Source organism: Indicator indicator, chromosome 27, assembly GCF_027791375.1.
Source record: "Indicator indicator isolate 239-I01 chromosome 27, UM_Iind_1.1, whole genome shotgun sequence".
Taxonomy (NCBI): domain Eukaryota; kingdom Metazoa; phylum Chordata; class Aves; order Piciformes; family Indicatoridae; genus Indicator; species Indicator indicator.
In genome coordinates, this window is record NC_072036.1 from 11,130,463 (window position 1) to 11,143,391 (window position 12,929).

Consider the following 12,929-nt stretch of genomic DNA (forward strand, 5'->3'; position numbering starts at 1 on the left):
TGGATGCTTTGGAAGGAACTGACATATTCCTGTTAGCTTTCATTGTTGTAAACAGCCTTAGAGTGCACCTGAGCTTTAACATAACAAAAAATGAAGCAACCTCTAGAAGAAGGTTATATAGATGGCATAGTTAGCACAATAAATTGACATTGCTGGCCTCATTCTCCTATTTATTCTGGATAAACGTAGAGTAAGTGTGAAAGATTGAAAGGTCAAATGCTCCCAATCACATGAGAATGTTTTGAAATTGTTTTACTTCAGATGGTAGCCAGGAAAATATTTCCACATTTCATTTGTTAGAAAAGACATCCAGAGCTGGTGTTAGTGGTGACTTTGATGTATTCTCTGGTACTGCAGTCCAGAGCATGCTGATGTAAACAAAAGTGTCTCTTCACCTTTCATCTTTGTTCTTCAACTTTTGATACTGGCCCCCTGCAGTAGCTTCTTTCTCCTCCTGGGGAAGCTTAGCAAACTCAATTGATAGAGAAAAAAAGGAGCTTCATTTTTCTTCTCTACTTAAGGGTCTAAAGAAACAGACACATCTATTGTACAGCCACTGAAGCTCTTGAAACACTGTGGGTTTTTCTCCTGAATCCTGAGGGGAACCATGACAAGAAGGTGAAAAAAAAAAGTAAAAAAAAAAAAGTTAAAAAAAAAAAAAAGTGGTTTTGTCCACAACTTAAAATATGGTAACTAACATCATACTTTCACTTCTGATGGGGTTTTGGAGAGAATGAGAAACTCTAAATTACAGGCAGTGCAAGCAGCAATGCCTATGGGTAAACTGGCCCATCACTACCCATCACAAGCCCCTGGCTTTTGATGCCTGTAACTGTTAAATATTAACTAATCTGGAATGAATTTTTTCTGATTAGTGTGTCAGCCTGAAGCTGATTTTTAAAATAGTTCAGTCAGCCTGCAAAATGAGGTGGGCAAAAAATACATTTTGCTTGTGTTGAAACATATTGCTGGATTGCATGATTGAGAGACTGTCCTACCTCCATGCTCTACAAGCTCAGTTTGGCAAAGGTTTTGACAAGGATGTGATGGGTGGGAATGTCTCAGACTGTTTCCATGAGAAAAGCATAAATACAGACCTCTGGCCAGAATGGTCTTTCCCCATTATGCTGTCTGAAAAGTCCAACAGTAATGGACATCTGCTGCAGGTTTACTGGGGGTGGGCAAGATTTCCTGGCAATGGCTTTTCCTAGCAACAGAGGCTTTTGTGGAGGTGAGTGCATGATCTGAGAGAAGGTTCTGCTATTGCTCCCCACAGTCCCACCCAGAAACATGTATGAGAAGAAGAGTCCATGATTAGGATGCAGGCTGTGCAGACAAGAGAGTGATAGGAAGTTAATGAGAAAAAAATGAGGAGGCTGTGACAAGAATGAAAGAACAGTAGGGATTGTGTGTGGGACTGAAGTGAAAAAGTGCAGAAGCTCGAAGAAAGAAGCCATGAAGTTGGACCAAGAGTTAAAAAATGAACTACTGAGGTGAGACTGTTATATTGTTAAGAGAAGGGAAGGGATGAAGGCAGAGTTGAGAGTGAGGGACAGAGAGTCTTTGGGTACTACAGTATAACTTTTTCAGAGTCTCTGTTGCCAAAATAAAGCTGTGAAACTCACTGCCAAAAGCTATGCTTTATTTTTCCAGCAATTGTTGCATCGACCTACACCTGGTGAATGCTCTAGTGGCAGTGTGCAGCACTGTGGATATCAAAGGTCTTGACTTAGTTCTAAAGTTAGTTTAGACTTGGGAGAATTTCACATCAACGGGGCAGAGGTCATCACTTTCTTAGACTGTAACACAAAGAGCAGTGAGTTTGAAAAGCTAAAGTCTCACACATCAGGAGATGGTTGGTTTCCTGCTCATAGAACTCTAATTCTCCTCAGTTTATACGTATTACTATTTTAAGCAGACTTTAATTGCATAATCCTGTTAGTTTTCACAGAACACTTACCACATTAAGTGCAAGAATGGATATGGCTCCAGCAATGAATCAAGAAACTTGTCACCATTACAGGATAAGGTGCCTCGGTAGCTCCTCTTAAGTGCATCCCTCCGGCAGTTCTCATTAACTTAGACTTTCTGCACAGACACATGCCATTGCATTCTGTCATTTGCAGACTATTTATGAGCTGAAACTCCTCTTTTAGCAACAGTTTGTTCTGTGGCACCAGCTAACTAAACTGACTCAATGGCAGCTCCTTCAAAGGAAAGCTTTATTCCCTCAGAGACAAGCAGCACAGTAAGCAAAGACTGGACACCAGAACCTTAACTCTCCTGTCATCTCTCCAGTTCTTGCAGGTTCGCTCCACTCTTGTTATTCCCCTCTCCACTTTGAGAGAGGCTGCTTACAGGATGCCCCAAGCATGTGCAGCCATTTTTGATGCCACAGTCAAACCCCTTTCCTTAGGACAGTAACTTCTTACAGTTTTGGTGCTCCTTTTGAGTTGTCTGAGGTGTAAGCACAATAAACACCTTGTCATTGTCACTGGAATCAGGTAAGGAGGTTCCTTTTTAGCAGCTCCCCCCTTGTAACTTGAAAAGTTACTTGTGCTTTCCTGGGCTGGACTTCACCTTTCTTTGTGATGAAATTGTCTTTCTATTTGCACCTTCTTTTACAGTATTCTTCAATGTAACCCTTCTTAGTCATGTGGCATAATGCAAATAAAATAAAGTGACTTGCATCTTGTAAAGATCAAAACCTTATTTTTCACATGAATGTGGTCAGAAGGCCTGTTTCCTCATCAGAATTCTGCATGATTTGTTGCATTAGCACCTGGAAGTTACAGGAGGAATGGCTATGTGTGATTGTGAAGACAGAAGAGATCATATTCATATTTGTGGAATTGAGAAGTCACTTAAATCCAGTTTCTGAAGATGGCCAGTGAATTTTCCTCCTCCAGGGCACAGAAAATCCATTCTCTGAAGCCACAAAAGCTTTGGATGTGTGTAAGCTACAAAGAAGTGCCATTGATGGCTGTGCTCACAATAAAGGTTAATTGATATACAGCCAATTACACTGTAGAATTACAGGACCCAGAAGTCTTCAGTTAGGCACTCAAAATTAGTTGTCGTTTTTGCCATTGACTGTTTGGTTGGAAGCATCTCTTCAGCTCACAGGAAGGCTGCTCAGAACACCTCAGTTGTGTCACAGGGAGCACCACAGCACAAACCTGCACAGCAAGAGCATGCAGTAAGGCTTGCTGGTGCCACGGCCCAAACAACTATAGGAAAAGACATTAAAAAAAAAAAAGAGAACGCCCATACACTGCGATTATAGAAACCGAAAACGTGACTGTGTAGCTAAAGCCTACACGTTGAACACCTTATGTGGGAACTCGAACGCTCTCTCCCGTTGGTCTCTGTATGCAACGCTGGGGGCAGGCAGCGCACATCAGCATCTCAGAGGATCCCCAGACAGCCAAACTCCGGCCCGCTGCGGGCCGCACTGCCCCTCTCGCTGGGCTCTCCACAGCCGGCACACACAGGCCGCTCCGGGAAGCGACAAGCACAAAGCGGGGAAAAGAAGCGGCAGCCCCTTACCCAGTGCAAGGGTTAAGGGTGAAGGAAAAAGGCGAGAAACACCCCAAAGGCTTCAGAACTCCTTCCCCAAGTGCCAACCCCCCTCCGCTCCAGCACGGCCGCCCCGGCCGTCAGGCACGCAGCCGGGTGGGCGGGAAGGGGCTGTCGTACCGCTGCGCTTTACGGCCCGCCGTATTTTGTGATGCCCAAGATGGCTGCCCCCAGGGCGCAATGATCCCGCTTCGGCCGCCGCGCCGCTGTGGGAGACGCAGGCAGGTAGCGGGGCAGTTGCGGGGTCCCGCCGTCCGAAGCTGAGCCGGCCTCTGACGAGAGGGTACGAGGGGATCCTCTGGTCGCAGCGAGCTTGGAGGGGCACTCGTCTGAGCAAGTGCCCCGGCCGCTTGCTCTGCGGAGCCCCGCCGGGGCGAGTTAACAGGAGAGAGAAGCCAGCGCCGGGAGCCTCCCCGGGACGGTGCAGTGGGATGTGGGGCGCTTTGCTGCGGCGCGGGGGCCACGGCGCCGGCGGCCTGCGGGGTCTGGCATCAGGCGCCCCACCTTGGAGCGAGGTGGTGTCGGAGGCCGAGAAGATCGTGGGGTACCCGACGTCCTTCATGAGCCTGAGGTGCCTGCTGAGCGACGAACTCAGCAACATCGCCATGCAGGTCCGCAAGCTGGTGGGCACCAAGCACCCGCTGCTCGACACTGCCCGGTAAGCACCCGGCCCGCCGAGAAGCTGCCCCCTTCACCCCCGGCTGGGGCTCCCCAGGAGTGTTGGGGTCTCGGTCTTTGCGGTTGAAACTGCCTGCAACCCTCAGGAGCCTTGTCAAAACCTGGGGGTAGTTTTGGGCTTCATTAGCTGTCAGGAGTTAGGCTGGGGTCTGTGGTGGTGGTCAGCATCGCTTCACAGGCCCTCGGGAGAGCAGACGCCTTGGCCGTGGCAGGCCATGGAGGACTGAATGCCCCTAGGGTGTCCCCAGGAAAATACTGCCCTTGAGCCTTTTGCGTGGGCAGCTAGCTCTCTGTGCCAGGAGCTTCACTGACTTGCTGCAACAGGTTTTCCCTCTGCCATTCAGAATTTGCTTGGTTGTAGTGCCACGTGTGATGAATGAGTTTCCCCATGTTATATGCAAACAAACCTCTCTTGATAATGGGTGAATTGTGGCTGTCTCATTAACAATTATGTGGTTTCTTAATATTAAGAACTATATTGCAAGGAAACTAATGAAGAAAAAGGAGGAACTCATCAATTTAAAGGCTGAAAATGACACTGCCTTAAAGTGCATACTTGATTACTAAGAGCTGCAGAAAGCATTGCGTGTTTTGTAATATCCAGCTGAGAGATGTAAGGTTTTGTATATTGTTGAGGTTTTTAGGGTTAGTAAACTAATGATCCACTCTCATTGGTAAGGCAAACTAATGGAAGACTTCCCTTCCTGCTAGCAAGCAGAAGTTGAGGTTGTTGGTTCTTTGACTGTAAAACAAGTCGGTTGGCAGTGTTTTCTTAATAAAATGCCAAAGCTTAACAAAGGGAAAAATAATTAAAGAAGTGTAGTTTTCTAATGACATTGGGTTGTGGGTTTGAGTTATTTGGCTGGGTTTTCTGGGGGGTGTTTTTTGTTTGACAGAACTGTGTTTGCTACAACCACAAGTATAGAAATGTCAACAGAATCACAGTATGTTAGAAGTTGGAAGGGTCTTTGAAAGATCATCAAGTCGAACCCCTCTGCCAGAGCAGGATCACCTAGGGCAGGTAACACAGAAACTCATCCAGGTGGGTTTTGGATGTCTCCAGAGAAGGAAACTCCACAGCCTCTCTGTCACCTTCACAGTGAAAAAGTTTTTCTTTATGTTCACATGGACCCTCCTCTGCTCCAGCATGCATCCACTGCCCCTAGTCCTATCATTGGACATCACTGAACAGAGCCTGGCTCCATCCTCCTAACACTGCTCTTAACATCTCTGTCAACATGAATGAGGTCATCCCTCAGGCTTCTCCAAGCTCAAGAGCCCCAGCTCCCTCAGCCCTTCCTCACAAGGGAGATGTTCCACTCCCTTCAGTATCTTTGTGCCTCTGTACAGGCTGGACTCTCTCAAGAAGTTCCCTGAGGCCCTTCTTGAACTGAGGGGCAAGAACCCAAGTTTAATATGCATTAGTTTTGAACAAGCATAAGCCAAAACATGAGCATTTGTTCAAAACAAATATTCTGCTTTTCTTTTAAAAGTTGTAGCTGCGTAGTGGTCCTTGGTAACTCCACAAATTGATATAAACCAAGATTTGCTTTTCAGGCTCTCTGTCCCTAAATCTGGTTGTGTTGAGTGAATAAAAGGAGCACAGCGGGACAAGCCTGGCTTTAAAAAGAAACATTAATTTAGGGGAAGAGGATTGAAGCATTGTGGACTTTTCTGGAAGAAACAAATCAACTTTTTAGTGAAAAATGAAAAATAAACCTAACTTTAGAAAATGTTTATAAATGCAGGTTGTGATGTGATGAGTTTAGCAAAGATTTTGGGGTTTATTTTTTTAAGAGGAAGGACAAGAAAAAATGTTTTTTTGCCTTTGATTCCGTCTTTAAGGTTGGTGGATGGGATGCAGGCAATAGAAAGGCCAAAGTGCAATAATGTATTTGGGCTCCAAGGCTTCCACTGCAGGTCTAGAAATACAGAGACCCCACAGTACTAAAGTGGGACTTCAGTGTTAGCTTTAGAGAGTCTCTTCAGTGTTGTAGTAGTTGCAGGTTTATTTGTGAATGAAGTTTAAATGTGGGACTTTGGGGTATGGTTGAAGGTTTTGTGGTGGAGCTGTGATGTGTAGGAGGTTTTTTGTTTATTTGTTTGTTTGAAGTGTGTGGCTTCAGGCTTCATTCGGTAAACCTGTGGCTTGTGGAACAACAGGAGGAATATAGTCATGCAGGTTGAATGCAGGGTGGAATACCTGAGTTTTTAAATTCATATATGTTTCAGAGCACACTGCTAGCCTGATGTGTTGTGCTGGCAATAAAAGTCAGAATTTACTCACAGAAAACCAAAACTCTGTATCCATATATGAACATTCTTCACTGCTGTTTTCAGAGGCTTCATTGCAGATGAATTTCCATTTTTGACCTTTGTGTTATAGGTAGAGTTAATTTCCTGCTGACAAGTCTTAGTACACCTGTAGCCATGCACAAATTGTACCTCACCTTGGTTTATGGTGTGATTTTGCAATAAGGGGAATTCTGACCTTGTTCTTAGCCATCTCTTTCTGATATTTGACTGTTGACTGTTGCATGTTTGACTGTAAAAGTGATTTATTTTAGTTATGGGTCTGGCTTACCATAGGAAACAGAGCTTGATTATTTTTTTTTCCCCTCCCTGTTTATTTATTTTAATTTTTGGTCTCACTATGTGTTTTAAATCTCTGCCTTGTTACCCATGCTTATAAAGGAACAGAGGTTTCCTCTTGTGTGGTCAGGCAAATGTTTTAAAGTGTGGGTATCTAAAAGATGTCCTTTGGTGATTTGCTGGAAATACTTAAGTGGTTGCTATGTTCTGTAACTCTAATCTTTCAGCCTGTGAGTGCATACATACTGTATCTAGCTAGTATTCTAATACTTGAGTGTTTTCTGTTTGTGGGAACATCTAAAAAACTTGTGCAGTAAAACTGATTAATTGCCTGTGCCATTTCTCAGGTTTCTACTCATTTATTTCTGAGGTTATAACTGGTGACAATCAAATTAGGATTGCTTGCCTTCATTTCTTTAACCCTCTTTGACTGGTGGCATTTTGTCATCAGTGGTTTTGTGTTTGCCCACCCTACCTATCTAAATGCTTTGCTAGCCTTTGAAGGTCTTCCTGAGACCTTTAGGGATTTCTTAAGTGCTAGGAAGAAACCACTCTGCTTTGCCTGCACAGAACAGGTTCTGAGCTGAGGTAGCACAAGACATAACTTCCACCACACTGAAAGCCTTTAGTGTAACATCTTTAACTCTTTGCCAGGCTTTGAGGCTGTTGCTGAGAGCCTTAAAGAAGGCAGCTTAAAGGTGAGTGCCCATGTGAGACAGGACATGTGGAGGAACAGCTGTTGGGGCAGTCTAGGTTTCTCTGATGATCCCATCCATTTCTTCCTCTCATTTGGATGTGGCAGTGCCTGGGTGTAAGTGCCTGCCATGAATCAGGGCTGCAGCAGGTGTTCTTCTGGGATGATGTGCGACCCTGATGCTTCCTACCAAGGCTGTGCCTGGCCAGCGGCTTTAAATCTGTGACCTACTGCTGAACCTGCTCTTGGAAGGGCAGGGATGGGTGACTGGGACTTCAGAGAGGGATTTGGAAGTTCTGTAATCCCTGTGATAAAACTGACTTTAAGTTTTTGGTTTCTAAAGTGAGCCATGTGAAGTGAACATCCTCAGTGCTAGCTTTGCCAGACGTGTCAGCAAGAGGGTGAAACGTGAGGGCAAGGTTACATTTCATTTGAGAAAGGCTAATGTCTAGTGGTTAACAGATCATTGGAAGCTGGAGTGTATGGATTATATTCACAGCTGTGCTTTTGGCTCTTTCACTAGGACAAGTCACTTAATTTTTCATCCTTGCATTTGCTTATCTGGAGACTGAATAATGCAGCATCTGCTTGCTGGAGGTGTTACACTTCATTCATTACAGCCTGTATTGATCAGTGATCTCAGAGTGGAAAATGGTGTGTAAGCAATATTGATAAAGAAGTCTTTAAACAAATGCTGTCCTTAAAATATTCACCTCAAATGGATGCTCTGGAAACAAAATTGCAATCTGCCTGCTTCTGGATCTCTCTACTTGCAGTCCTGTGAGTCATTGTATGGTTCTTCAGAGCTTTTACTTTTCTTTCCCTATAATGAAGTGTTTTCAGCAGTTATTCAGAACCAACATTTACATTTTTTTTTTTGCTCTTCAGGCTTTGTTGGACTAAAAGAAAACTTTTTTTCAACACATGAACGTATGACCTCCTTTTCAGTTGGAAAGCAAACAAATTTCCAGTCTTCTCCCTTCCCTCTCCTTTCTCAGCTAGCTTACATCCTTCTTAATATAGGAAAGAATCTGTAATTGGCACAGTGATCTCCTTTTCTCAGATGCACAGTGTGAATAACATGGTCTTGATTGTTCAGTCTCCCTTGAGAAGGGTATAGCTCGCTGCAGATTGTAAACAGTAAATGTTATGGCCAATGCATCACTTTTATAATATCACTAAATGTAATGGAACACTTCATCCACCTAAAATTATTATGGGATACCATTTAGCTCTAGCCATTCTGTCATTAGCTTGCGGGAGGAATGATTATATTTTAGTTGTGTCAGAATTGTTTGTTGGTGATAAATGCTTAAGTAGACATAGTTATGGTTTTCCTGGATTGCTACAGAAATAAAAAGCCTCACTGAGCCTGGGTTTTGTGCTGTTGCAGCCCTCTCTGTGTAGATGCCTCACTATTTTAAGCACCCAATGTAAAGAGTAGCTTCAGGATGATGTGCTTTTTGGTTAAAAATGTCTGATAACACTGAGTTACTGATAATTCTGGTTCTCTGTCAGCTTGAAATGGCTTAGCTCAGTTACACATGCCTTGTACCGTCAGATGCAGCCTGCACTTGGCCTCCTGAGTGACTGATTTCAGCACAGACGTAGGGATTTGTTATAGCCTGGTGTTGATGGAATTCTTATTGCCACTTTCTAGTTTGTCTTAACAGAATGGTGACCTTAAAACTGCTCTTTTCTTTTTTTTTTTTTTTTCAGAACTGTAGGTGCTGTAATTGACCACAAGCAGCTTTTTAGCAACTAGTTTCAAATGTTAATTCTTTGGTTATTTTCTGGGCTAGAAAAATGAAAGTGTCTGTTTACTTGAGAGTGACTAATGAGGTAACCTGTCTGAAAACACCCAGCAGCAGGGGGTCTGCTCAGCTTAGAGCTTCAAAAACTTAAACTTACTACAGCCTTCTAATTTTTACTGAACTGCTCAACCTGTAAGGGACTTTAGGGACATAAAAGCCCTCTCTGGCTCTTGATACATCAGAAATTAAAGCACCATATTCATGTTTGGGTCACTGGAAACCGTTTTCACTCACTGAATCATCTTTTTGGCTAAGTAAATTAACTTTGCCTTGCAAGAATGAGGGAAAATCTCTCTCCTAGGGCTTTTACTCTTTCTGAGGTCTATATTTTGTAGCTTGCAAAAAGCTTCTCCTCTACTCAAGATATTCCCCCCCTGCCACCTTTTTTTGTTGGCACTGCCTCCCCGTTGACTTCTCTCCTTGTTTTGGAGGTCCTGACAGTGGCTGGAGACCCCATTTACAAGTCACCAAGACTGTTTTCACTCCTCAAAACCCTTGGGCAGCAGTATGTCCTCTACAGCATTGAGGAAAGGACAAAGTTCACAAGGGAGAAGTGTGGGCTTGGAAGTTAGATGTTTCTTTACTTAGGTTATTGCTTTCTCCTAGGGGTGGCAGACCATTGTCTTAAATTATTAATATCTTTACCCCACATCTGAGTGTCTTAGTTTCCCTCAGGGTAGGCAGACTGTCTGCACTGCTTGCCCTAAAGGAACTGCTGCTAGAGAGAAGCTTGACAGAGTATAAAGGAACACCATGAATTTAAAAACCAAATCCATTACAAAAATTAAGTTTCAAATCTGTAGCAGCTGCTTTGCTGTCCTTGAATTGTCCCTGCCAATTCCCTGGAATTGACAATCACTTTAGCTTTATTTTTTTTAAATCTTCTCTCCTGCTGTGTGAAAGTTTCAGTTAAGGAAAGAATGCTCAAGGAAGCTGGAAGTGTGGTAATTGTGGGGGAAGCCCTTCTTCCAGTATGTGTTTATTCAGGCAAGGGAAGGTGTTAAAGGAGTTTCTACTATTAGAATTTACAGCATATTTTATGTGTCTTTTGTCCATAATATAACTTCATAAAACTGAAGCAAATAGTCTTGCCAGTTGGAAAGTAGGAAATGAATCCATGTAATGACTATAATGTGTCATAGCAACCAAGGTTTAAAACAGTCAAATTCCAAAAGAATGTTATAAAAATGACATCAGAGGGAGGAAAAAAGATTATTAAGTAGTATGTTATAGCAACAGAAACGGAGGCTTGTTTGTTTGTTTGTGAATCACTTGGGATCATATTGCTGCCTGTAGAGGGAAGGAGGACTGCAGTGTGTGCCCTAACACATGTTGCACTTTTGAGGAGGTGTTGTGAGGGTTATGGTTTTTTTGGTCACCCTTGTTCCTGTGACTCTTTGAAAGAACTGAGGTTAAGTTTTCCTGGTTTTAATGTTTCCGATAAAGTACTCACTGAACATTTACTTTCTTTGCTTTTCTGCTTCTAAGACTTCAGAAGTTCCCTTGAATCTTTTGGGTCTTTTACCAGGGCTTGTCAGAAAATGATTAAACTCGAGTAGCAAAATGTTATGAATGAAACTTGAAGAGGTGAGATTTTTTGTTAACGTGAGTGTGACGCTCTTGGTGGATGGCAGCTTGCAGGGTGAAGTTTTTGCACTTCCCAGAGCAGTAGTGAGATTCCCAGTGGGTCTTTGTGCATCCCTCTTGCTGCCTTGTGCTCACACCAGACTGCGAGCTGGGAGGAGCTGCCTGGGTGGTGATGCAGGTTCCCAGTTCATGCCTTCATACCCAAGTGCCAACTGAGACTGGAGATCTGCAGTAAGCAATTGGCTTGCAAGCACGGTGCTGCACTGTCTCATGGCTGCGTGAATGGAAATGGCTGGCATCAGATTCCAGGTGTGGCCCCAAAATGGGGTGGATTATGTCTTTTTCTGCTTGCACAGATGTTCTGCTTTGTAAGATTAGCATGTGCAGTTAGCTGCCTTTGAATGTGTTTTCGTTTGAGGGCTTTGGTTTCTAATTTTCACAGGTCTCAGTCCGCAGTGTTCTTTCAGACAGACCACCTTCCTAATAATTCATTTACCCAAAAATACATATTTCAGATAACTCCTGTGAACTAAACATGCCTTGCAATCACAAGTTCAGGTGTCTTAAGAGGTGTTGTTCCCCTCTCTTCCCTCGTCTGTTGTAATTGCTGGGTGACTTAATTGCTAGGAATATCCAGTCTGGATTAAGATATCATCCCTGGGAGGTACCACTGCTTCAGATTACCTTGGTGTGCATGTAGGTATTAAATATTGAAAGCTGTTTTCATGTTCTCATGTGGTGAAGCTCTGTGTAAACAACTTGGGAAGCACAGACTGATATGCCTTAGGAAATCTGCCATTTAAGCCTTCCTCCTGATTTTCTCTGGCTATGATAAATGGAATGGTAGACTAGGAACCTTAATAGTGAGTGTTATTGACAGGAAGAAGCATTGTCCTGAGAATGGGAAGAAAACTTGTTTAAACTCATGAATAGCTTAAAAGCTACTAAATGCCAACTACAGTCACGAGACCTTATAAAGCATTTTTCAATCTGTTTTTCACAAATTTAAAAGCAAAAGTCTCTGCTGTTGTATAAAACAGTGTTCATGCCTTAGAGTTGTAATCCCATGTGTTAGATCAGGAGACAAACAAATATAAGTCCTGCTTATCAACACAATTATTAGGAAGGCAGGAAAATGCATTGAAGAAGAATGAAGGCATTGTTAATACTTTAAATCTCCATGGAATGAGTGTTGCCGTGCTGTAGAATGTCATGCCAATATCTGAAACCTAGGAATGGCACTGCTAATTACTCACTGTAGTTGTGCACCCCACATTTAAAAACCACAACCAACAAAACCCCTCCACTTCGAGAAGTGGTGGTGTGCAAGTTTTGCTTTCTACCTCCAAATGTGTGTTGTTAAAGACAGCAGAAGCTCAAACCTTAGATGTTTAGACCCTTGTCTCGTTAGAAGTAATTTGGAGATGTTTTTGTGCTTCTCTATCAGGAATGGGAAATCCTTTCCTCCTTTGAGTGCTAAATAAACCTTTCCAGAGGTGGTCTAGCTGTAGAAAGAGAGTTAGAGGAAGAAAATGAGAGCTAGCTCTCTTTTAGCTCTAAATTCCCTATTTATGATCCTTATGAATTCACAAACCAGTGACTAATTTATTTTCACTACAGAGACACCAAGGCAGAAGCCTGCAGGCTGGTTTTGGTGAAAAGAAGTGTAACTGTGAGAAGCCTATTGTGTTTCCATACCTGATGTAATTCCATTTAAAAATGGAAATTTGCATTAGATTACCTCAAAAATGTCATCATTTGTTGATGCAAATAATTTTAAATTCTTCCCTTCCCTGCAAATGATGAATTATTCTTTCATGAGAGATCTAGATTATTTTAATTAATTACTTGGGGGTTTAAATCTTTAAATTTTAAATTAAGTTACAGGTGAGTTAAGCTCTTCCCTGAGGAGCTTTTACTATGTTAGCTGTGCAGAAGGATAATATTTCTGCATAATTCTCTAATGGGCTGTTGGATGCTGCTCT

At 43.0% G+C, this 12,929-nt stretch overlaps 1 protein-coding gene across 1 annotated transcript in view; it reads left to right on the plus strand.

The window, feature by feature from the left end:
- Positions 1-4,010: 4,010 nt before the first annotated feature.
- Positions 4,011-12,929, plus strand: part of PDSS2 (decaprenyl diphosphate synthase subunit 2) — a 72,035-nt gene continuing 63,116 nt past the window's right edge. The window contains exon 1 of the mRNA XM_054393143.1: positions 4,011-4,237. Coding sequence (XP_054249118.1) covers positions 4,011-4,237 — 227 coding nt within the window. The remainder of the gene's footprint in view (positions 4,238-12,929) is intronic.